The 23,549-nt window shown below is 60.0% G+C and overlaps 3 protein-coding genes across 3 annotated transcripts in view; 1 reads left to right on the top strand and 2 right to left on the bottom strand.

Moving 5' to 3' along the window:
- Positions 1–372: 372 nt before the first annotated feature.
- Positions 373–14,099, bottom strand: VOLCADRAFT_117126 (uncharacterized protein; the record flags this gene model as incomplete). Its single annotated transcript, XM_002949138.1, has 33 exons — positions 373–522; positions 721–861; positions 952–1,011; positions 1,262–1,450; positions 1,636–1,707; positions 1,768–1,941; positions 2,345–2,620; positions 2,944–3,078; positions 3,269–3,383; positions 3,796–4,027; positions 4,191–4,260; positions 4,557–4,790; positions 4,955–5,051; positions 5,322–5,517; positions 5,913–6,021; positions 6,410–6,499; positions 6,812–7,026; positions 7,292–7,409; positions 7,799–7,846; positions 8,060–8,156; positions 8,665–8,744; positions 9,141–9,274; positions 9,671–9,770; positions 10,046–10,325; positions 10,625–10,743; positions 10,789–10,880; positions 11,258–11,401; positions 11,618–11,834; positions 12,206–12,295; positions 12,633–12,686; positions 13,026–13,100; positions 13,753–13,851; positions 13,974–14,099. Coding segments are annotated over 33 exons (4,428 nt in total), but the record flags the coding sequence as incomplete, so codon positions are not given.
- Positions 14,100–14,415: 316 nt separating this feature from the next.
- Positions 14,416–16,462, top strand: VOLCADRAFT_120739 (uncharacterized protein). The gene is made up of 4 exons (XM_002949265.1): positions 14,416–14,675; positions 14,859–14,937; positions 15,384–15,442; positions 15,591–16,462. The coding sequence occupies exons 1-4, from the start codon at positions 14,452–14,454 to the stop codon at positions 15,862–15,864; spliced, it is 636 nt and encodes a 211-aa protein (XP_002949311.1). The 5' UTR covers positions 14,416–14,451; the 3' UTR covers positions 15,865–16,462.
- A 1,500-nt stretch (positions 16,463–17,962) lies between these two features.
- VOLCADRAFT_120738 (uncharacterized protein) overlaps positions 17,963–23,549 on the bottom strand; it is a gene marked incomplete at its 3' end in the record, with an annotated part of 13,606 nt that continues 8,019 nt past the window's right edge. Inside the window, exons 13-19 of the mRNA XM_002949137.1 lie at positions 23,372–23,384; positions 23,089–23,149; positions 22,825–22,899; positions 22,327–22,472; positions 21,993–22,166; positions 20,143–20,910; positions 17,963–20,020 (exon numbers count right to left, since the gene is read on the bottom strand). Of these exons, the coding sequence (XP_002949183.1) occupies positions 17,963–20,020; positions 20,143–20,910; positions 21,993–22,166; positions 22,327–22,472; positions 22,825–22,899; positions 23,089–23,149; positions 23,372–23,384 (3,295 nt within the window). The remainder of the gene's footprint in view (positions 20,021–20,142; positions 20,911–21,992; positions 22,167–22,326; positions 22,473–22,824; positions 22,900–23,088; positions 23,150–23,371; positions 23,385–23,549) is intronic.

Here is a 23,549-nt window from a genome sequence, read left to right as displayed (position 1 = left end):
AAACTCCTCCATGTCCCCGTCACGTCCCACCAGCCACGCACAACACCTCACATGGCCCATGTAAACCCATCCGCGCTGCCGCCCCCATCCTCAACCACGTCCTCACCGGTTGAGTGCCATAACGCAGTTGAGCGAGTACAGCTGCTGCGCGGCCGCCGCGCGTGCCATCGGTGGCCCCGACACTGCCAGCCCAGCCAGCAGCGCCAACGCTGCCTCCAGCACGTGCACCGTCCGCCGCGCCCGCTTGCCGCCAGCCGTCAGCGTCGCTGCCGGCAGTGCCGCGATCTGTGACAACAACTGCTGCGGTACGCCCTGCCGGTACGCGGCTGCAGCCACAGCAGCACCCGCCGCTCCGCCGGCTGCCGAGTCGACTGCGAGCAGCGCTCTCAACAGGTGCAGAGCCACGGCCTGGCCCAGCGGCGGTGCGCTGCCGCTGAGCGCATCCGCAGCCAGCGCCTCCACGAGTGCAGCACCGTGGGCTGAGACGACAGCTGCGTTGGCCCGCTCGATCAGCTCCTCTGACTGCGATGCGCAGCAGAGCACGCCAGGGGTGAACCATACCACATACGATGTGGACGTGGGAAGCATGAGGGAATGAATGGGCGTGTCGTGGCCGTGCACCCTGAAGCCGCTGGGGTGCGATGCGAGGTGCAGGTTGGCATGTCAAGTACTCTCAGACCTCAACCCTCTTTCTCACAACCAGCCAACGTCTGAACGCACCTGGTCAATCACCGCCACCGCCACCGCCTCTGCCGAGGCGCCCCATCCCTGGAGCAGCGCCGCCAACACCGTGGGCGCACAGCTGGTAGCCAGCTTAGACCCGTGGCTGAGCTGCAGGTACTGAAGTGTGGCGGCGTACAGCTGCAAGCGCACCGCAGGGGCGCGGCGCGCGTGAGCTCGCAGAATGAGGTCCACAAGCAACCTCAGCAGCGCTTGGCAGCGGGCAGGTACCCGCACGGAGGCCAGCGGGTCGGCGGCCTGGCCCAGGCTAACGTGGAGGATGGCTTGTTCCTGTGGTGGCGCGGGCGAGGGGCCCAGACGTGGGTCAGGGCTCCGGAGAGCGCGCGGAGGTCATATAGCCGCGCTGTTCACCCACCTGCAACCTGCTTTGGTCCTTCCGCATTACCCGCCAGCCAGCCCTGCCCCCCAAGATAACGCCCTTTGGTCTTGTCCCGGGTTCGTCCCCTTCCGCATCGTTCTATGAACCCCACAAACCCTTGCCAGGACATAAGGCATAGCCCTGTCTCCTGCATCCACCCACCTGCAGCTTGGACAGTAACACCCGGGCGGCAGAGCACAGTGGCCCCGCCGCCCTTTCCGCCGCCCCGTCCATACGCGACATGAGAGCCCGGACTGTCTCCAGTGACGCCGTCAACGTGTCATAAAGCGCCTCTGCCGCAGAACCCCGCAATAGCGTGTTCAGCAGCTCGTACTGGCGCGTGTAAACCACCTGCATCCAGCAGCCACACACGGCGGCGGCAGTCCGTCGTCACACTCGCGGTAACATTCAGCCGCACATGGGACACCTGGGCAACCCAATGGTGAACGCACAATGAAACTACAGGCCAGGTGTGGCAGCACTTACTCCCTGGCACCCACGCCTAGCCCCGGTGGCCACGTGGACCAGCTGCTCACCTGGACCAGCTGCTGCCACGCTTCTACCGTGGCCGCCTGCGCACCCGCCAGCAGCACATAGGCGTTGTGGCGCTGCGCGTAGCGCAGCGCAGCGCGACAGGCGTCCGCTGCCGCATCCGCCGCGCCGCCTACTGCGCCCCCCGCGCGCGCCGCAAAGGCGTCCAGCCGCTGGCGCAGCAGTGCAAACAGCGCGGAAATGTTGAAGATGATGTCGCCCGTGTCTGAGGTCATGGCCACGCCCGCCCCCTGCATCAGCGACGGGTTGGTTAGGAGCTGCTCCAGCCCCGCCTCGCCTGCACTCAGGTCCTGGTGCGAGAACGATAACAGAGGAGGGAAGCACACAGAAAACGAGAGGTTATTAAATAAGTAAATAAGAAAAAAAACACCCGTGCAAAATATCTCGGCAAATACCGAGGCAGATAGCAGGCGGCAGATAGCAGGCGGCAGATAGCAGGCGACGGCGTATTTCACGGGTTGAGTGGAAGGGGGCCGGCCAGAAGATAACAAATGCCGGCTGAAGCGGTAAAGGGGTCAGCAGGAGGGACAGGACAATACAAATTTGGCAATTTGGAAGGGAATACCTGGCATATGCCAGGAAGTCCAGTTCCAGCAGACCTGCAGTTGGGGACAGGGTCGGGCAAAAAGGCACCAAGGCAAGGTCACCAAGTTGGCCGCGGCTACTTCAGCCCTGCGCCGCGCTCGGTCGCACCTGCAGCATCCGGCGCTGCTCCTGGCTCAGGTCTGAAAGCTGCGGCTCCGGGAACGCCAGCGAAGAAGCCACACGCATCGTGTCTAGCAGCGTGCTGGTGCCGGCCACGGAACCGCCGCCCGCAGCCGCTGCCGCCATTGAGGCAGCGGAGGCGGAGGCGGGTCCGCCCAGCCCTGACGGCTCCGCAGTGATCGCGGGCTCACCCGGGGCCGCCAGCAGCTCCCCCAGCAATTGACGGGAGTTATCGTCGTGCTTCAACCGGAGCAACAACAGGCCCTGGGAAACAGTGGACAGGAGATGTAGTGTCTAATGTTATAATAGCACGTGTCGGAAAGTTTGCTTTGCATGGAACGGGTACAGTCATGGTGTAGGCAGCACATCCCAAGCCCTGTCCTGTGGGGCAAACACAACAGGCAAACATACCGCCAGAATGGATAACAGCACAAACATGGGCATCGTTTTCTTGAAGTGCTGCAGCCATTGTGGTGCCCGACCTTGAGGAAATTATTGCAGACATTCCCCCCGACCGCCCAGTCCGGGCCGACACGGCGACAACCGAGCCGGATGATACTGGCCAATGGCCCAGTCGTCCCACTCACCGTAATGCGCATGTACCAGGATCGGCTGTGCAGCGCTGCGGATAACTCCTGGGGTCGGAGCTCGGAGCCGTCCGGGCCGCCGCGGGTACCAGGCAGCTCCATGTTGAGCAGGCCGCGTAGGCTGGGAATAAGCGACTGCGAGGGGGGCGGGCATGCGGGTGCGGTGGGGCCCCCTCGGGAGGACTCGGGGGGACTCGGGAAAGTGCGCGCGGTCACTAGCGCGCGGTCATTGATGGTGGTACTTAGGGGCCAACCTGCGGGTCACTGGCGCCTCGGCATATAGAGCAGCAGCTGCCCTTCCCCCCAAGCTATAAGGCAAACTCACGTTGTTCTGGGGGCTGAGGTACTCGAGCAGCGGCACGCCGCCCACGGGTGCCGAGGCCATACGGTGCAGGAGGCAGATGCACTGGCTATACAGCTTGGGCTTGGCAATAGCCATTCTGCGGACAGTGGGTGTGCGGCAGGCGGGCGGGTAGGAATGCGAATGCAGGCAAAGAAGTGAGCCCCGGCACGGAAAGGCCGCCCTGACTCGCACAACCTCTCGCCGGCAATGAGGATGGGCCGGCCAAAGTACAATCCCAGTACACCCGTTCACGCGCGATACAGCTCCTAGCAGCAAGGCCGCCGCGGCTGCCGTCCACATCCCGTCCATTTCTCCTTCACATCGCCTTACATCTCAAGTTCCCATTTCCATCAGGTGCTCGCTGCTCCTCGTCCTGTATAACAACTTTATGACTAAATCTTCGCTTGCAGTAGACACCAGCCAGTGTGTGACATCACAAGTACCTCGTTCCATTGTCATGATGCGGTGCAACGCCGCAATCACAGCTGCTCCCCGCACACGGCACATACCTCAGCTGGTGCTGCACCAGTATCCGTTCCACAATGGTGAGGCAGCTGTACTCCTGTCGCGGCAGGAGCAGGCTCTCATCCAGCCGCCCGCTCATTGCGTGCTCCATGTCGTATCCCAGCAGCAAGTGCGAGACGGACGGGACCGGCAGCGACGGCGCCGCGTTCTGCAGCATCAACCGCAGCACCAGCGCCACACGCGGGTCGGGCGGGTCGGCGGAGAGGCCGTACGGGCCTACGAGGGCAGCAGACGGGTGAAGAGAAGAGTGAGAGAAAGTAAGCCGGTGCGGTCGAGGGTGGTAAGATGAAGGTAGGAAACTGGAGATGTCGGCCGTCTACTCATAACTCAGCCAACAAATTCAAACCTAACGCGGGCAGGAACTGCGCATCCGTCTCACCCTGTTGACGCTCTTGAGGCGAGTCCAAGTTGTCCAGCGCGTTAGGGCAGGCGGCGCCCTGGGCCATGGCCTGGGAGGAAGACAGGTTCAGGCATAGCAATATAGAGGTGGATGGACATGCGCAGCCAAGAGCAGACCGGAGCAATTCCACATTCCAGCAATGGCTCCGGCTAGGAGTTGGGAGGTGAGGCCCTTGTCCCATCGTAAAACTTTTGAGGCATGCGGCATGAGGGGTGAGAACCCAGGTGACCCGCGATTCATACCGATGGGTATCTACGTGAACAACAGGGTGCAAAGCACCCAGTGCAATGCAATGCACCCCAACGCAACGCAACGTGCAGCGGTCTCGGCCACAGCGTCCCACACCTGCGCAAAACCGCGACGCAGAGATCCAAGCACGTCGGAAAGATCCACTGCCGTGGCCGCCAGCGCAGCTGCCGTCGCCGCGGCCCCCACCGTGCCTCCCAACTCCGAGGCGGGCACGAAGGGCAACGCCCCCGCCACCACCGCCCCGTCAGCCCCTGCACCCGCGTCCGATAGCACCTCCACCAGGTTGGGCAGTCGACTGCTTAGCTCAATGGTCAAGCGAATGGCCTCCACCTGAACAACACGTTCAGCAAGGCCAACATAACGCACAAAGTTGTCAGTCGACAGACCTCCCCCAGTTTTTTCATGTCCGCAGTACAAAAGCAGCATCTCAGTTCGCACGGAGAAAACGGTGCTTGAAACATATACGCTGGTGCCGCCGTACGCTGGTGCCATACCTGGATGTCCGCATTGTCCGGATAGCAAACATATTGCAGCAGAATGGCCAGCTGCCGTACTCCACCAGACAGCAGCTTGAGGTGCAGCGGCTGATACCTGGGGGTGATTCCCGCACAAGAACGATAGAGGACCCGCAGAAGGGAAATTACGCTTGATTATGAGTGTATGATGAAGAAACACCGATCACATAGGGCCGGAATTTGTCAGAGAATTAAAGCCGAGAGCTGCGCGCACCAACAACCCAAATGGAGTGGGGAGGTAAGGAGGGACAAGCCTCAAGATTTTAAGCCTCTCGCCATTCAAGAAACCTCCGTTTCCGCACTCTTCTTCTATACTCAAAACCCCCTCCTCGACCCCCGCCCACACCTGTTGAGCAGGTTAAGTCGGGACAGGTTCTCCACAAAGCCCAGGTCCAGCCGCAACGCCGCGTTAATGACCCTGAGGGCCGCCAGTACTGCCGCCTCGCGAGGCCCCACCTCGTCTGTCTGGCTTTGCAGCGCCGTCAAGGAGGTGTAGCCGGGGGACAGGATGTGCAGCAGCGCCGCATAGGCGGGGCCACCACCTGCGAGAGGCCAGGGGACGGACCGGGATGCACTCGGATTAACCTTAATAAATTTCGTCAAGTTAGTTTACATCAATAAATGACAATTATAAGAAAACCAGTAATAGGGATTATTCTCCTTATTCATTACAATACTATTAGGGAATACGTGAAAACATCAATCCGAAAACTTCTAGCTGATACCTTGTCAAAAGCTCGCCCCCCGGGGTAATCGGAAGAGTCGGATCCCGAAGCGTCCATATCCTCCAACGGGGAGAAGGTCAACGGAAAACGAAGTAGAGGAGCGGGTTGGAGAGGACGTTGCCCTCTCAGGACCAGGGAGAAATCGCCCATGTTGGGGTAGGAGCCAATCCGTATGCTTGGCTATCTTTGAAGAACCGAGGGGCCTCACTCACCCAGCAGGTCGTGCATGATCAGGTAGCCCGGGGGGCACTTGGGGTTAGCCACGGCCTCACTGGCTGGCTGCGGCGGCGGCAGCGATCCACAGGTCGCCAGGTCAAGAACCTGTCGAGGGCAGGAGTGGGGGAAAGACAAACCACGAACGAGTGAAGCTGATGCCAAGGAGTGGGGGAAAAGGGAGGCCATGTCTCCACCAAACTCCAGTAACCCAGAGCGATGCCCATAGCATAGGCCTTAAAGCACCTCCGCGAGGAGCTCCCAACCAAGGGCCATCACATTGCCGGCGGCCAGCCAAAGGCACTTACAAATCAAAGCCCATATAAATCCATCCAAACAAAAGGCCTGCAACAGTTGCACTGCAAGGCCCCTTACACCAGAAAGCTCGCGGGGTGTTCATGCTCTGCCCCGCTTGCCATTCCTGTCGCCTCATAGCACACATTCCCTTCCATGATCGCACACCCATCGTCACTCCCTTTCACGACGGACCACCCACATGTTCCAAGTGCGTGAAGGCGGCAGCGGCCACTTCCCACTTCTGCCGAGCAACGCGGTAGCCGCGGCTCCACAGGTGGCCCAGCACGTGCTGCGGGAGGTGGAGATAAGGACCGGGCATCGTTAGCACCAGGCATGCAAATCTCTAGAAAGGCCGGAAGGTCCACGAGGCAAGGCTGGGAATCAGCCTTCACCCCAGGCAACGCAACCCCACGCATTCCGACACCTCAGCGCTCTTTACTGCACCAGCACCATGAGGTTGTCCCCCGACATCGCATTTCACCCACCGCACACCACGAGAGCAAAGGTTTCCCGGAAATCCAATGCACAAACGCCCCTTGTACCATAACAGATGCACGCCGGCGTATGCCCTCCACCGCAGCACACCGGTTCTCTCCCGCACCTGCTGCACAAACGTGGTGAAGTTGGTCACGTCGGCCCCTCCATCCGGCAGGCCGCCACAGCCTATGCCGCCTCCTGGCTGCTGCGAGCTGCCCTGAGCCAGAAGCGGCCCCAGCAGCGCGTTGAGCAGGCGGATAAGCGCAAGCGTCTCGGGGTACTCCTCCCGTCGAGCTTCAATCTCGTTCAGCTGCTGCACAATGTCCAGTCGCGGCACGGCTGCACCCACCCGGAGGGATATGGAGGTGGCGACCGGTTTAATTAGTTTTGAGCAATGGCAATAACGGCGGTTGCAGGAGCCCCTTTTTAGGCGTGTGGCGCCGGTGGCGGCCGGCACAGACTTGGTTTCCTGCCTCTCAAGCGAGAGCCTCTCAAGCGACACCCAATTTCAGAGGGATTGTGTGCCAAGCGGCTACGATGAATTTTAAATTCCATAGGCAGCGAGTAAGCAGGGCAGCTACAAATGCCACGGGTGCCTACTCACTGGGCAGCACTGCGCTGGCTGGCCGCACAATGGTGCACTGCAGCAGTCGCGCCAACAACCTGGCGGCCATGTCGGGCATGGCAGCGGCCAGCGCACCGAGCACCTCATCCAAGGCGGCCTAGCGGGGCGGGAGAGGGCGACGAAAGGAGGCGAGTTGTTGAACAACGGTAACACCGCGAAAGGGGAAAGGATCATGAAGGTGGTGATGTAGGTGATGTAGGTTCATCAGAGGATATTGGCACGAAGGTGGGGGGATTAGACCACATGCGCACGGAGTGGGACAAAAACGATGGTATGCCATGGGTAGGGATGCAACCACGCATATGCGCGCGGGGGCAGACAGACAACAGGACAAGAGGCTGTAGATGTTGGGGAAGGAGATGACACAGAGGACTAGTCAATTTGTGGATTGTGGGCCAAGTGTATACTGGATGGATGGATGTGCATGCATGCGGCAACGGATTGAGCCAGCAACTCGCATTCCATCATAACTCGCAACCGTCTCACCTTGACATTGTTTTGGACGGGGTAGCACATGAGCTGGAAAAGAGGTTCCTGTGGAGGTGGAGGAGAACGGAAACAGCACGCGACGGGAGCGCGGGGCAGCCAAGAAGATGGGCACAAGGAAATTGGTAATAATGACATAAAAACCGCACCAGCAAGCCCAGAATCAGGTTTTGCTTTGGACTATCAACCGGACCAACCAGTTGGCAAACACGCTCCTTGGGTTCAAATTGTCTAAGGGGGTCAGGCATCATGGCTCCTGACCTGCAGCGGGTAGCCGTTCAACGAGGGCGCCAGCTCCGCAGAGGTAGAGGACCAGAAGGCAAGGACCTCTGCTGGCCGACCGAACGCCAGCACGCGCCTGCATGACATGGGGCGCGAATAACTGGTAAGTACAATAGAACCGCAGGGGTGGCGGAAGATGAATGTGTATGGGTGTGGCAAAGCACTGCGAGCTCGCGAACACAATACGTATTGTAGTACGTGCTTCGCGCCTTCAGGTACAGAGCGATTTCCCCTGGGATTGCCATGGCGGCCCGAAAAGGTGCCCTGCCAATGAAAGGGCTGGGGTTGAAAAGGAAAATCCAGGAAAAAGCCGATTGGTTTCAGGAGCAGGACCTATGCGTATGTATGTGTGTGGGGGTTATGTGAGCGCACCATGCCGTAACAATGCCGGCATTAAGCGTCAAGGGCATTGCAAAACCCGCTTCAGCCCAAAATCACCGTCCCAAGAAACGGCAGTTGTTCGCCCGAATGATCAGATGCGCGCGCCCCTCCATGAAATTCCAGGTCCAACCCCCTAGGGCTCGTTCCGTGAATCCTTTCCCATCTTGTCCCACTCCAACTTCCCAGCCCAGCCCAGGCCCTACTTGAGCAGCTTGAGGAAGGCCACCAGGATGTCGGCCTCGTACGGGTTCATGATGGACTCATACTGCGCCAAGGAAGATCCCTGGGATGGGGAGAATATGCGCCAAATCCATGGAATTATATAATAATAAGTCAGGGGAGAAAGGGGAAGCTGGATAGACACCAGGTGGGAACCTAGAGAGGCGTTTACGTGCTTTACCGGCCGGAAGAAGGCTCCGTAAACCATGACCACACTACCATGCTTCCTGGCGAGCTGATTCCGGTACATGCACAAGGCTATTACTCACAAGGCAACAGTTGGCAGCAAGGCTCCTCCATATACGGCTCAAATACACTTAAGTCAAGCCCGTGCCGTTAATGAATGGTAATTATTACGGGCTCCAAGCGACGGGACTCACCACGGCCGTTCTCTATGCTTTAAAATAAAATCCAAGAAAAATTACAAGCTTTCATCCTTACTATTTTCAGCCCTACCCACCTGCAGCGCCGCGCCCATGCCGCCCTGCATTTGCATTTGCTGCTGCCGCTGGATCTCCGACATTGTTGCAAAGAAGCGCAGGCAGTAGCTCAGCACCGTGTGAAACAGCTTGCGCAGTGTCAGGACCTCCAGGGCTGAGGCACAGCGAGTGTATTGGGGGCAATTGGGGGATAGGTTCAGAAAAGGCATGACGACTTACGATTATGGATCGGGGGATGTGGACCTGAAGCGGATACCGTGGGATACAGTGCGATGAAGGAATGACATTACGTTTTAGCGATGGGGCAAAGGGCTTTCATTACGAGGCTGCGGCGCCCGCGGAGGGCTTGAGGGAGACCGCGGATCGTCCGAAGCCCCCTGTGTCGCGCTGCTGCGCACTGCAGACACCGTGCCTTTGCCGGAGAGAACACCTGTGTGTAACTCCTTCCGCACGGTTGCAGTCCCCATCCCCGCATTCCGCCTACCAGGGCCCACCCCTGGCCCACATCTCGACATCTGCATCGGCACTAGAAGGTGAGGAGAGCACCTACCAGGCACCTGCGTCATGGCGTCCATCTGCCTGAGGACCAGATGCACACCCCGCTCGCTGGTGGCCAACGCCGCCATGAGCTGCAGGAACGGCACGCGGACCTGCAGCGACATGATCCCAGAAAGGAGAGGAAGGGCGAACATTCGGGTGGCAACATGGCAAAGGGGAGACATCGGAATGGCCGCAAGCGGAGGACAATGCACACACATCGCAACCCAATCCGTTTCGCGGAAACTCATGGACACATGATACATGATGCTCAGTGGAAAAGCCAAACAAGTTTAAACCAACAAAAATGAAAATCCTACGCACACATACATATACAAGTAGAGAACTTAAGTTGCCTGTCCCAGTCGTTTGAAGGAAATCCCTCCACACTTGCCTCCGGCGACGTCCTCATGATGTTGTTGTTGATGGACCGGTCCAAGAACTCCTTGACGGGCCGCTGCCCTGCCTCCTGGTCCGCCAGATTGGCCAGGTAAAGCTCAGGAAAGGCCTCAAAGCAGTCCGCCAGCACCCCCAACAGGCTGCCCACGTGGTCAGAGCGGGACTCGGGCGCCTCGGCCGGGAAGGGCACGTAGGTCAGCTGCGCGTGGCCGCCGTGTGTGGTGGGTCGGATGGCGGCCTCGGAGCGGTGCAGAAGCTGCAGATAGAATCTGCGGCGGGGATGGGAGCGACGACGTGCGGGGAGAAGAGGAGGGGATGTTTCGGTGCAGGAGGACGGAAAGAAAACACGCAATACCAGACAGCTGCATATATCAGGTCTCGCCCCGAGTGGCAGAAGCCGGATGTTTTAGGGGAGGGGGTAAGAACATAGCACTGGAGCTCTCACTGTCCTCTGCTGCACACCAACTTTCCCTTTCCCAAACTGTAGCCTCCCAGCAGACGCAAGCCACCTTCAACCCTTCCTCCCCAACCGCCAACAACACCATCCGCCCCACCGCGCTGATCTTACGCGTTTGAAGTCCGCTCCCCGTCCGTCCGCAGCAGCGTCTGCACCACGTGATGTATGACACCAGCGACCACGTGGTGGTGCGTCTGCTCGTCCAACTTGAAGTGCGGGTGCTGGAACACCTGCCGCAGAAAGGTGAAGGAGCCCGCCTTCAGCGCGTCACGCACCCCCACCACACCGTCCTGGGGCCCCGCCTGAGAGCAGATGGCTAACAGGCCCCAGCACAGCCGCAGACTTGCGCTGTATCCCGCCTGGCCGACTGTTGGGTCAGGCAGGGGAGGGTAAAGGGCGACGTGTGTTTTCAGCTGTGCGTGTAAGGGACAGTGTGATGGGCAGAGCGACAAGGGGAATGTGGGAAACAGGCAACGCAATTACGGTGGGCTGTATGTGTTTGGCGCGGGAGTGGTACCTTGCAAGGTCAGGCGACAAAAAAGGTCGTTGCTAACCCTTTCATAATACGCACTGTCTGCAGAAAATTTACGTAAAACTCCCTTCACTCTCCCAGCTCACCGCAAGCTATTTGCAATGTTAGCCATCCAGCCCAATCCAATTCTCCCCATACTTCACATTTTCCAGCGCTCCAAGAAACAAACAAAGCTCCACACCCCGCCTTGCACCGTCCCCGCAACAACTCACCCGCCTCCACCTTGGACCTCGTGCTCTGCGCCAGCTCCTGCAGTGCCCCCTGCTGGAAGTTTCTCCCCTCGTGGGGCAACAGCACGCTACAGCAGGCCAGCAGCACCAGCTGACATTCCTCCACCAGGAAAAGGTCCCCAGAGCCTGAAGGAGGAAACCAAGATAACTCAGTTAATGCTCAGCGAAACACACAGGACCGCACACAGCGCATGAGCCACACGTATCGGCGCAGGCGGACCTCAAAACTTGCCAAAAGCAAGGAGCGAAAAGGCCCGCTGTGACGCCCAACACCATTATATTTTCCACGCCGCGCGGGGCAAACACAGCTGCCATTCACCCCTGCCTTCAAGCCAGCCCTACCTGTTCCACCCAGCCGGCTGAGCAACCCCGATAACAGCTCCAGAAGCTCCACCGCTACTGCGGGCGCCACGTGGGGATCCCGAGCGCAGCAGTAGAGCAGGCAGCGGGCCGCCTCGCGGCGCTCCCGCTGCAGCAGCAGGGTGCGCGCCACCGGGTTGCCGGCCTCATCACGGACCACGGGCAGCGCCGAGTCTGGGCGGGGCTCCAAGGAAGTGTCCTGTGGCCGCAAGGGGTGTAAATGAGCCAGAAGCGCCGAGGTTGGGAACGCAGGCGCTCAGTGTGTAAGCTATGGGTTAGGTTCTCGCAGCATGGGAAGAGAAAGCGGGATCAAGGGATCAATCCACGTCGGATGCCTCGGTTGCGACCAAACAGCAAGTTACTCCCTTCTACACCCCCAACCGCTCTCACGGCCTCTGTAGTAGAGGTCAAAGCAACGCAGCACATATGACACCCCTCGACTTGTCACACTCTACCTGCCACCTGAGGAGCTGCTCCCTCCCGGCTCCTCACGTACCCCCCCAGGTAAGCGCTGATTTCATCCTAAGCCCAAACCCAGCCCAGCAGATACCCCCTTGAGCGTCCTCTCACCCTAAGGATGGTAACCAAGCGGGCCACCAAGATCTGCTTGCCGGGGGGGTCCTTCTCGCCCAGCAGCTCGCTCACATACGAGGCGATGGCCTGCACGGCAGGGAGCAGCTTTAAAATGGCTGCTTGATAACCATAGCAACACGCGCGAGCACATTAGCTACCTTAGGGGCACTACAGCTACTAGGGAAGGCCCCAGTGCAAGGAGAGGGCCAAGGCACACACCTCGGCTGCGTTATGCGGCAAGGCTTGCTGACAAGGCCTATGCTCGTCAGCTTGTGCAGGACAACAACCAATCAGGAAGATCAGAGACGGGCGTCGGTACCTGTGCATGGGGCCTGCGCTGACCCACGGGTCCGCCCGCGTGGTGTTGCGCGTGCTGCAGCTTGGCATCCTCTGCCAGCAGCCTCGCGAGGCAACGCAGCGTCACCTGCCGCTCCTCCAAGTACAGACCTGCCGCGTACTCGGCGCCAAAGACACCGCGCTGTTCCAGGAGCGGGTTGGGGTGACAAAGACAACTAAGAAAGAAGTTTCCTAGGACATAGGGTTCAACCACAGGCTGAATACGCGGAGCACAGCCCCGCAGGTAGTGGGTGAAATGCTGTATCCCGTTACGGGCTCGCTGAGGCCGTTCAAGATACCCTCGGCACTGAACAGTGGATCAAACTGCGCATATGGAAAAACTGCACCTATGACTCCTCGATTATACGGTCATCCATTGTGCTTTTTCTCTCCGTGGCCTTCTCACTGGTTTTCCCCACTATGTGCGTCTTCTTACAGCCCGCCCCACACCCCTCACTAGTGTGCGTGCCGTTCTCCCCACCTCCTCAAGAGCCGATGTGAGATATTCGACGCACAGCACTTCGTCGAGCCGCAGCTCGTCGCTAAGGAGCAATGCCTGGCATAGCAGGGGTTAGGAGCAGGCAGTGGACAATTAGATAAGACGAGGCCAACCGTGCGAGAAGGAAAGAGGTTGTATGTTTTTGAGGAAGACATAAAACTGAGGCATCCATGCGCACTGAAACCTCTCGTCAATGCGACATTAAGTTGCTTGACAGAGCTGGCTGCCATGCTCTGCTTCTAGTGGGGACTAAAGAGATATCTGTCGTGGCTGCGGAAGTGGCAGCTGCGGCAGCAGTGGTGGGAGCAGCTGGATTGTGGTTTCCCAGATGTCAAGTATGCTTCCGCAGGTCCCATTTGTCGATGCCGAGTCACCCATAACGTACGTCTTACGGCACCGGTGGCTTAGGCCCATGACTGGGGGATACAATGAGAGCACACGAATCCCGGGAACAAGGAGGCTCTCCCAGATTGGGGGAAACGCGTTGACTTCCCTGGCCGTGAGGGCGTCGCAAACAAAGGAACGGCTGCATGGTGGGGAAGAGTACCCTGGATCCCAGGCCTTAACATGAGACATGACACCTTCGCGTGCAGTGAAAGGCCCACGCTTTTGCGCTGTTCCCCCTCCCCCCAACAAGCGCCCATCCTCCCAATTGGCGACGATCAGGGGCTGCCACATGCTTTACAGTGCATTGCGCATTGAGACTCACCTGTTGCACATCCGGAACTGGGTCAAGCTCCTGCACGCCGTACTTCGCTGTCGTGACCTTCCGCTGCTGCACTTGCCTACGCGACTCCGTTGACGGTCCCTGCGGAGCCAGGTGCAGATTTCATGCGCCGCCTTGCACGGTGCCACTTCCGCCACGTCCGGCGTGCGCCGGTTTTGCGCCGCCACACGGCTGCGCGCCAAACGGAACATTACTGCTCTAACCTTGAGGTCCAAAAGATGGAGAAATCCATCTTTATACTGCTGCAGGTACAAAAGGACCTCATCGCTGTCCACAGAGCTCGCGTCTTCCAAGTTCAGCAAGAGTTCCAAGAGTGCCGAGTAGTCCATCTCCAACCCGGCTACGCTCTCAGGCCTGCATTACACAGTAGCTATCTAGTTGCTCAGTTGAATCCTTCCTAAAACAATGCACGTCACTGTCTTGTCTTCCCCCTCAGAATGAAAAAGATCAATTTGATATAGGAGCAACTCCCATCCCCCGATATTGCAGTAGATATAAGTGAAAAGTCAAGAAATGATGTTAGGTGACCGTGACGGCTTGTCCGTTCTCTGCAGCTGACGTGATTGCCGCCATGCGGTAATCCCGCCCATCCGATGTCCGTTAGGTTCAGCACGGCAGGGTGATGGGTTTTATACTCTAAGAGAACTAATCCTGTAATAATAAATACACATTTGGAACAAAATGTTGCTTCCGGCTGCTCAACGTTTTGCTTTGTGCAACACCTTCCTTCTGAAGTGCACTCCGGGCCTTTCGTCCACCGCAGCTAGGGCCATGTCCTCAGGCGCTACGCCGCCTCCTGATGTAGACAGGAAGGGAACTGCGGACCTGACGGATAAATACATGCCTGACCCTGTCGATACTGTGTGCACGCGCTCGGTGCAAGTCGTTACGCCCAACCTTTTCAGGTACTAAGGCCAAAAAAGCAATGTATACAAAAGTTCAACGCCTAGGGCTTGACTTTTCTTGCCTGATGCTGCTGCTCCTCAGCTCAGCGATGTCCCCAAACCCTGCATTTTACTCCTCTTTTTCACCTGCCGATAACCCCTTACCTGTGCACCCTCTCTCTTGCTTTTTTCCATTCCACTCAGGGACTTCGGCGGCAAGCTGCGCTTCAGTGGCCAGGCATCCACCGTCAAGTGCTATGAGAACAACCCTCTGGTTCGCAAGGTACGAGGCTCATTATTGCGGGGTCCTCCCTCCCTGTTCAGCCCCCTTCTATTTTAAGTCAAGCCGTTCTCCCCTTCCTTGGGCGCGGCCTGCCTGCTCCTGTCCGTTGTGTGAGAGAAGGGGCAGGACAGGGGATCCAAGCTGTCGGCAAGGAACTTGGCTGGGCTGGGCTGGGCCGAATTGAGGTGGTCTAAAGAACCTAGACTTGTGCTCTGTATTCATGGCCCAGCGGGGAAGAATGCATGGGAGTTGCAGCCCGGCTAGTTTAGGCCCTGTCCCTGCGTTGGCTCTTTTCCCATCCACCAGCACCAGCCAATCGGCTTATCACACAGCAACATCCTCCTCGCTGCCTGGGTCGCCGTCTTGATGAACACCCCGCATCTGAACATGGTGCTTGCTTGCCTGCCTGCCTGCCTGCCTGCCTGTCTTCCCTTTTCGTGTCCTAGGCGCTGGAAGAGCCGGGCAACGGGAGAGTGCTTGTGGTGGACGGGGGCGGTTCGCTGCGGTGCGTACAGGGAAAGGGGGCATCGTGCCAGCTTTCCCTCCCTCTCCGAATCTCTGTCAACTGTCACCCCAGCCCAAATGCCATCCCACTCACACCTCCACCGCTGCTGCTACCGCCGGCCTCCCTCTTCCTACCTACGGGCCCACAGATGTGCTCTGCTGGGCGACATGCTGGCTGAGAACGGTGTCAAGAACGGCTGGTCGGGCATTTTAGTCAACGGCTGCATCCGGGACTCGGCGGACATTGCCAAGATGCCGCTGGGCGTCAAGGCACTGGGCACGCACCCGCTCAAGTCATCCAAGCGCGACCCCGGCCAGCGCGACGTGCCTGTCAGTTTCGGTGGCGTCACCGTCTCACCCGGGGACTGGGTGTATGCGGACGGGGACGGCATTCTGGTCTCCAAAGAGGAGCTCACGCTGTAGCGGCTCGTTCGGGGTTTCGGAGCGCATACTCTTGACTGGAGCGTTGTGAGCAAACTGGTATCGTGGTGCATGCTCGTGGGCGTGCGCGCAGATGGTATACGGGTTTGTGTTGAATGAATGTGGTACGGGATGGTTTGAAAAGAGAGGTATTTGGTTGTGGGGTTTTCCTGTCTGTCTGTCTGTCTGTCGTTATTTCTTTTGTTGCTTGAGCGAGTGCTCGCGCACGTTTTTCCATAGCAGGCTGAGATGAGTTAGGTCTTCGTGGCTTGTGGCATGGCTTCAAGGTTTTTTATCTGCTGCCGCGGTTTTGTTGGTGTGAGCTTGACCTGAGAGGCGTGGTGTTGCGCTGCGAGCTATTTCTTGTTGATGGGTGTAGTATACCTATATAATATATATCTTGAGTTTTTTGCACTGTTTTGTCGTCGCTTTTTTTCTTCTCGGGAGCAGTGCATTGTTTGGTTGTACCTCGGCCGAGGGCATTCCGTGCAAAGATATCGCCCAGTACGACATGGTGGAGGCTTTTTACGGCTGGATTCTTCCTTCGTAGAGTTTTAACTTCAAGAGCGGCTTTTCCTCGAACTTTTCCTCGTCTTCCACGTACCCTGAATGACAATAAATATACAAGAAAAACCTCTGCTTTCCCCCTCCCGAACTGCTACTCGGCAACTCGAACGAAGGTGGAACGCATGTTAGCAGGGTAAGCCATATCCAGAACGTATCAAACTATTTTGCTCTGCATTCTGTTGTGAGATGAACTGGAAACCAACTGGAAACCAACACATCAACGTCCGGGCCGCATCCGGAGTGTTCCAAACCCCCAAAAAGCGATGCATTATATGTTTCCCAACTCCATACCCTGGACAAAGCTCCTCACGCACCTGCACAATGCCCGTACATACTTAATGCCCGTCATGCTTACAATTGCAGCTTTCTCCGCTTCGCAGCTCCCAAACCCCCTGAATTTTACGTGCTGCTGTGGTGGCAAAACACACACCTGCGGAGCAACTCCCGGGCACCTCCCGCCGCGTGCGCCCCGCACACTCCACAAAACATCCTCTCAATATTTATACAATCCGGGTTAGAAATCGCAGGCGCACTGCTACGGCCTACCAGTCTATGTAGTCGAATGAGTTCGACATAACGTTTTTTTCTTCTCTCATGTTGAGTGTTCGGATAAAATTTACCTTTTGCGTGTTTTAACCACTTTGGGCAGCCCAAGACTTGGCCTTGGGCCTCCGGCTCGTATGGACCCCTAGGTTACACCTTCGGCGGGTAATAGCAATGCAACTCCTCACGAGGTGCAAAAAAACACACCGTGCACATGTAGCTCACGACGTCCCAAGAGTATGCAGGGCATCGCGCCACAGGCCCACGGCCCCTACCACCCGCGAAAAAGAAATCACGAAAAGAACAACGAAATAATGGCTTCATTAAAGCCTATCATCAAGTATCTCGATTGTTGGTTTGCCAAGCAAGCAACCTTCACGGCTGGTTCCTACAGTAGCGGCCCCGGGTTGCTCGCACCGGCTTGGCGGCTTCCCAGCCGCCACGGTTCCCGGGAAGTTAACAGAAGACATGGAGTTACCCAACTAGGAAAAAACGTCATCCCTCGCGTACATCCATAAAGGCACTTCGGCTTCTGCCACAATCCTATTTCAACCTATTAGTTCCTGCAGCATCAGAACTTAGCTTTCTATGACCCGACCCAGCACCATATCTCCTGCCTACAACACAACGGACAACAACGCCCGCCGCGTCGCCTGTCTACGCCATTGCCGACCATCCGTATGGCCACTCGCTGCCCCACCTTTGGCATTTCCATCGGCATCATCAGCCACCCGCATTGAGGCCGGTGATTGCCGACTAGCTGTACACCTGCGCTTAACAGCCAGGCGTCCTAAACCGCGATGTCCAAAGGCCCCTCCGCCACCATTGTACCCCCCCACGCAAAACCACGTTTTCCTTCAGGTCGCTGCTTGCCGATCCCACCCGAAGGCCCTTCGACACGGGCTAACACCGCCAGGGGCCCTGCGGAGGAGGCCCCACGCTGGGGGCGGCGGCGGCAACAATACAGCACGCCCATGTATTGATTACCGTGTCAGCTGGGGAGTGACGGCGGTGGCAGCTGTGGCGATGGCAGCGGCTGCTGTTCCGGCTGGGTTGACGGCGGCAGGTGTTGCTGCAGCTGCGGTGGCGGCGGCGAAGGCAGAAACGTGGCAGCCAGCAGCGCTTCCACCGGTGGCGCCGGCGCCGCCACTGCCGGCCACTCCGACGGGTCATCGCCGGCGGGGTCTTCCCCGGACATTTGCAGCAGCAGCGGCTGGTTCAGCAGCAGCTGCGACTGCAGCTGCTCTTCGTCTATGTTCGCCGGCGCAGCAGCTCCGACGTCTTGCAGCGGCGGCGGGCTTTGTTCCATCAAACCCCGCTCGCTGTGGCGCGCCGTGCTCACCACACCGGACGACCGCCCCAATGCCATGGACACCGAGGTACGGGTGAGCTGACCTGGCGGGGCGCCGCCGTGAGGTACGAAAGCGGCCTGCTGTACAGAGACAGTGGGCTGGCGGGGAGACTCTACATCCCCCGAGGCCATGTCGGTCCTTACAGACCCATTGCCAACAAGTCGGTTGACGATGCGGCCCGCCAACCCCCTGCTAATGGTACCCGACATGGGGCGGCGAGTTAGGCCAGCAGCCTCTGGTGCTGCTGCTGCAGCCGCTGCTGCAGCCGCTGCGGCGCCCGTCGCACCGCACGCCGCCGGCGTCGTCGCCCTGCGTGAAACGCCGCCTACGCCGCTTGCGCCGTACACCAGTGCGGTGAAGGGCGCCGCCACAGGCCAGGGCTGTCCGTACACTGGCGCCAGTGTCGTGTCGCACGGCGTGCCCACCGTCGCTGCCCCCGCATCCATGTCCCCGGAGCTCTCCCTCTGTCCACTACGGAACCGCCGCCTTAGCCTCTGCTGGCCTGCTGGCGAACTGCTTCTGCCTCCGGTACCCGGTAGGACCTCGCCTGCATCTGCTTCGGTAAGTACCCTGGGGAATAGGGGTCTACGGCCTCCCTGGCTTTCACCCACGGCAACAAGGGCGGCCGCACCGCTGGCCATCCCCGCGCCGCCATCGGGCCCCCGGCCGTGGGCCGCCGGGTCCCGCCGGCTGCCCTTCGGGCCGTCGCCGCCGTGGCCATCGGCCGCCAGTGACGCTGCAGGTTGGGAGGTCTCTCCTTCCGAGGCGTGTTGCTGCCCATCTGCGCTGCCTGGCGACGGCGCCTCTGCGGCAGCGCGACCGCTACCAGTGCTGCCAAGGCTGACGCCCTGGTGGAGGCAGCTGCGTTCACTGTAACGCCGCTGCTGCCGCTGCTGGTCGAGTGGTGCCGTCAGCGCAGGCGCCGCCGCAACCGCTGAATCCCTGCCGTCGCTGGAGAGGCGCAGATCGCGGGAGAGGGTGGCCACGCCAATGCTGCCGCCTGTCTCGGGCGACAGTGCCCGAACTGGACCCAGCTGCGACTCCTGACGGGGACCCGACGGCAGCGGCACATCGCCGCTGCTGCCGTACAGATGACCTGCTCGACCGCCGGCGGCCATGGCCCCGGCGATATTCCGCTCATCAATGTACGGAGCCAGTGAGGTGATCCCATCCTCGCGGGATCCGCCCAAGCTCCTCCGCCGCCACTGCGACCGCTGCGGCTCCTTCGACTGCTGCAGCTGCTGCGTGAGCGGTAGGCCCCCAGCCGGTGGCCGGCGCTCAACAGCCCCAGCCCCCAATCCATCCTCTAAAGAGGCCCAGTAGGGGATCTGGTTCGCGGTCGAAGGGGCCCCCGGCTGCTGATCCACCGCGGTGGACGGTGTGATTCTGCCGCCGCAGCCCCGCTCGTCGCCGCCGTCGGCGTGATCGCCTGCGCCGCCGCCGCCGCCGCCGCCGCCAGGCCGCCCCTCCCCCGGCTCCGTCGTCCGCGCCAGCGTTGCTTGCAGCTGCGCCTGCTCCCTCTTCGCCAGGTCGTATGCCGCCTTGTAGGCGTTGGCGGTTGTGACGTCGGTGCGGGTGACAAGGCCGATGATGGGGATGTTGGGCGCCGTCACGAAGATGTGGTGCAGACCAAGACCGCGGAACAGCTGGTAGGTACGCGCCAGGGAGGCAGTGGCGGGAACGATGTACGGTACACGCTGCAAGCGGGATGGTTGATAAGGACGTGGGGGGTTGGGTGGGTTGTAAGGGGGCCAGCAGCAGCAGGCAGGGAGGATGGGACCACCAAACTGACCATCTGGCCACCTGACCACCACCTTACCTGCATGTAATGCCGCAGGTCCAAGTACGTGGCCATGTCTCCCGGACCCAACCGCGCGAACAGCGCCTCCTCGCCGGCTCGGTCACTAGGGGCCTTGGCAGGGTAATTGTCCAGAGCATCCATCAGGCGCTCGGCTCGCTCCCTGCTCATGGCGGCGCGGCGGCCAGTCAGCCAGGAGGGGCCGCCCGCGGGGCCGCTGCAGCTGCCGGCGCCCTTGCTACCGCCATTAGCCGAGGTGCTGGACAGCGCCCGCCACGTCCTGGTGTTCAGCTCTAACTGCATCTCTAGAAGCTTCAACAAGACGCTGCGGCTAATGATACCGATCATGACGCCGCCGCCGCCCCCGCCGCCGAGCTCCGCCGGCATTTGGTCGGCTGGTGAAGCCGACGGCTGCAGTTCAACGACTGAGGCGGCGGTGACGGCGGCATGGCCGCCGCTGTTCACGTTGCTGGTGGCAACGTCACCTTCGCCACTGCACGCCGACGCCATCCCTGCCGTATTTCCCGTGTGCTCCGCCCTCGACGCCGCCAGCGGCGGCAATGCCAGCGGCGACGGCGCCGACGCTGTCCGCCGGCAAGGAGCACCCGCGCCACCCGTCTTCAAACCGCCCCCCGACCGTCCACCGCTATTCCACCCTAACCCCGGCGACTTGTTTCCGCCGCCGCCCATGACCCGGAGAACCTCCGAAGAAAGCGCTCCAGGCATGGCCGCGGCCGCGGCCACCACTCCCCCGGCGAAGGCCGACAGAAAGGTCATCCTGCTGGGCGGCTGCAGGTAGCGCGGCAAGATGGAGGGACACCACAACACACCCGGCTGGGGCGACGGTGACGGTGCCACGGAAGCCGCCGGCGTCGTCGTCGTCGTCGTCGTCGAGGTGTCCGTAGGCCCGACCTGGCGGCCTGCATCAGCTACGGCGGCTGTGGCGGCTGCGGCGGCAGCGGTGCATGTAGGCTGTACGGAGGATGTGGCGGCAAGTGATCGGAATTCCGCCACCGGTCTTTTCCTGGAGCGTGTGGACGGATTCCCAGGCGCCAACCCGAATGGGATCGAACCCCCGGATAGCGGAGACGACGGCGAGGTGGCTGCTCTGCAGGGACCAACCGGGTCGCCGCTGGCGGGCGGTGTCGCGGCGCCCTGAGGGCTGCTCCTCCCCCGGAACGGGAAGCGGGGAAACGACCTGGGGAGTTCGCGTGGAGAGCCACCTGTGTTTGTGTTTGTGTCGGTCACTGATGCATTCTCGGCGGTGCGGTGTGCGGTGTCGTCGTCCGGGAGCCCGCCCCGGCAGTGGTGAACTGGGTTGGGAGGGCCAGGTGCCCCTGGAGCGGGCGTTACGGCTGGATCCGGCTGGGGCCTTCCAGCACCAGATCCAGTAGCAGCAGTCGTAGCAGTAGCAGTACCAGTACCAGTAGCAGCACTGGTAGCTGGCAGGGGCTCGGTCAGCGGGAAGGTCGAGAAGTTGGGATACCTAAAGGGGAGATGGAGGGCGGGCCGGGGGGGCGGCCGGGGATGTGTGAGATTATGCCTGCCGGTAAGGTCCCAGAAGAGGACTCCAACCGCGGAGGGGTAGGCTGCTCCAACAAAGGAGGGGAAATGCGGATGCGCAGAGTCATTGGCTGTGGGACGAGACCTATGGAACATGGAGAAAATCCTCTATAACTCTCAGAATAGGACTCGACAGCTCATGGGCTAAGTCAGTACGGTGGCTGGTAACCCTGCCCCTCTCTTGCAAAAGGAGGGGAAGTCGTCAGTGTTCTACTTCCTTGACTTGTGCATCTATGAGCCCTGGCCCCCTCCTCCCCCTCCCGATGGGGAGCCACTCGCCGCCTCAGTTGCTCCACTAGGTGCCGTACGGGGAGTACGGCAGGCAGTGCGGCAATCTGGCGGCTCATCACGTCGCCCGCCGTCAGCGCGTGTTGCAGTTTGGTGTCGGTTAGGTTGGTTAGCTCCGACTCCAGGTAGGGGTAGCCGGCGCGCTGGATGGCGAGGTCGAATATGCCGACGGGGGTGAGCAGGTCGGCAACGGCCTGAGCGAGGAAAGCGGGGGAAAGGGGGTGGGGGAAAGACGGACCACGAACGAGTGAAGGGGGAACGAGGAAAGGGGGGGTCGGGGGAGCGACATGGAGACGATGGATCCCAGTGCAGCTGCTGTAGCTCGCCCGCCACCGGCCTTCGCGCTGTACGCACCTTTGCAATGAAGGTGGCGACGATGAGCGGCATGATGAGCGAGGTGGCAGCCGCAGTCTCCATCACCAAGACGGTGTTACACAGCAACATGCGACTCACACCGCCCAGCACGCTGCCGGCTCCAACGATGGCATACGCGCCGAGACCTGTGTCGTACACCCACATGGGAGCCCATGCCGTATTCTCCGTATCGATACACATTTTTAACCAACATTTATAACCCCCGCCGAAGTCACCGCGCCTCCTCGCCCACGAGGCCCCATGGCCCTGTGCCTCACCTCCGTTGATAGCCCGTGCGATTTTGCTTCTGCTATTACTATTTCTGACAGCACTAGACGCTGGGAACCCAGATCCCAGCTGATATAATGCCGATATAATGTTCTCTAAGTACCGCATTCCACTTACAAATGTTGATGACGCCGGTGCCGTCATCCTTTTGATAGCCCAGATGCAACATGATGGTGCGAACCAGGCGGCCTACCAGCCGCCCCCCCGCACCGCCGACAAGCAGAGACGGCACGAAGAGACCCGTCACGGCGCCGATGCCGAAGGTGACCGACATAAACAACCAGCCTGCGGGAGAGGGGGTCGTGCGGTGGGGAAGGGGGAAGGGGGAAGGGTATGTGTGGAGGAGCCATGTGCGTAATGCGGAAGGGGTGGGGAAGAAGAGGGAAGGGGGGAAGGGGCGTCCCCCTTCCGGTCACTGCCCCATGCCGTGCGTGCCTGCGTGTGTCTTTTCGCCACGAGCCCCAACGACCTTACCCAGGGCGAACAAACAGACCAGCGCGCCGATGTTGTAGATGAAGGAGGCGCCGTTAGGGAGCTGCGGGCAGCGGAAGGTAGGAGACCCATGTATGCGCGCGGGCGAGGGGAATCGAACTGGGGACTTACCGGCCACTGCTCTCAATGTTGGCAGTTGGTTCCAACTCAGAAATCTCGGTTGGGAATACAAGAGGCATTTTTAAACCTAACGCCACACACTGCCACCACCACATGCGAAAAAAATCTGCTGGGTACGGCCCCCTCCTCCCTCCCTTCTTCCCACCATTAGGGCTCGCCTGGGCGAGGAGAAGGAAGGAGGGGCTTGGGAGCTCAACCTGGGGCACTTGCCTGGTACTGGAAGAGCATGGTGATGGAGGTCATCTGCGGCATGAAGAACAGCATGCCGTACTCGCTGTAGCGGCCGTCAGGACACCACAGCTGCGAAAACTCGGAGTTGCAGA

This window comes from Volvox carteri (genome assembly GCF_000143455.1).
Source record: "Volvox carteri f. nagariensis unplaced genomic scaffold VOLCAscaffold_13, whole genome shotgun sequence".
NCBI classification, from domain to species: domain Eukaryota; kingdom Viridiplantae; phylum Chlorophyta; class Chlorophyceae; order Chlamydomonadales; family Volvocaceae; genus Volvox; species Volvox carteri.
Note: the sequence above shows the minus strand (reverse complement) of the source record. Positions and strands in the feature narration are given on the sequence as shown.

Coding starts and splice junctions, on each gene's coding strand:
- VOLCADRAFT_120739 (XM_002949265.1), top strand. CDS start 14,452: ATGTTGCTTCCGGCTGCTCAACGTTTTGCTTTGTGCAACACCTTCCTT. Junction 14,676..14,858: donor GTTACGCCCAACCTTTTCAG/GTACTAAGGCCA, acceptor CATTCCACTCAG/GGACTTCGGCGGCAAGCTGC. Junction 14,938..15,383: donor ACAACCCTCTGGTTCGCAAG/GTACGAGGCTCA, acceptor TTCGTGTCCTAG/GCGCTGGAAGAGCCGGGCAA.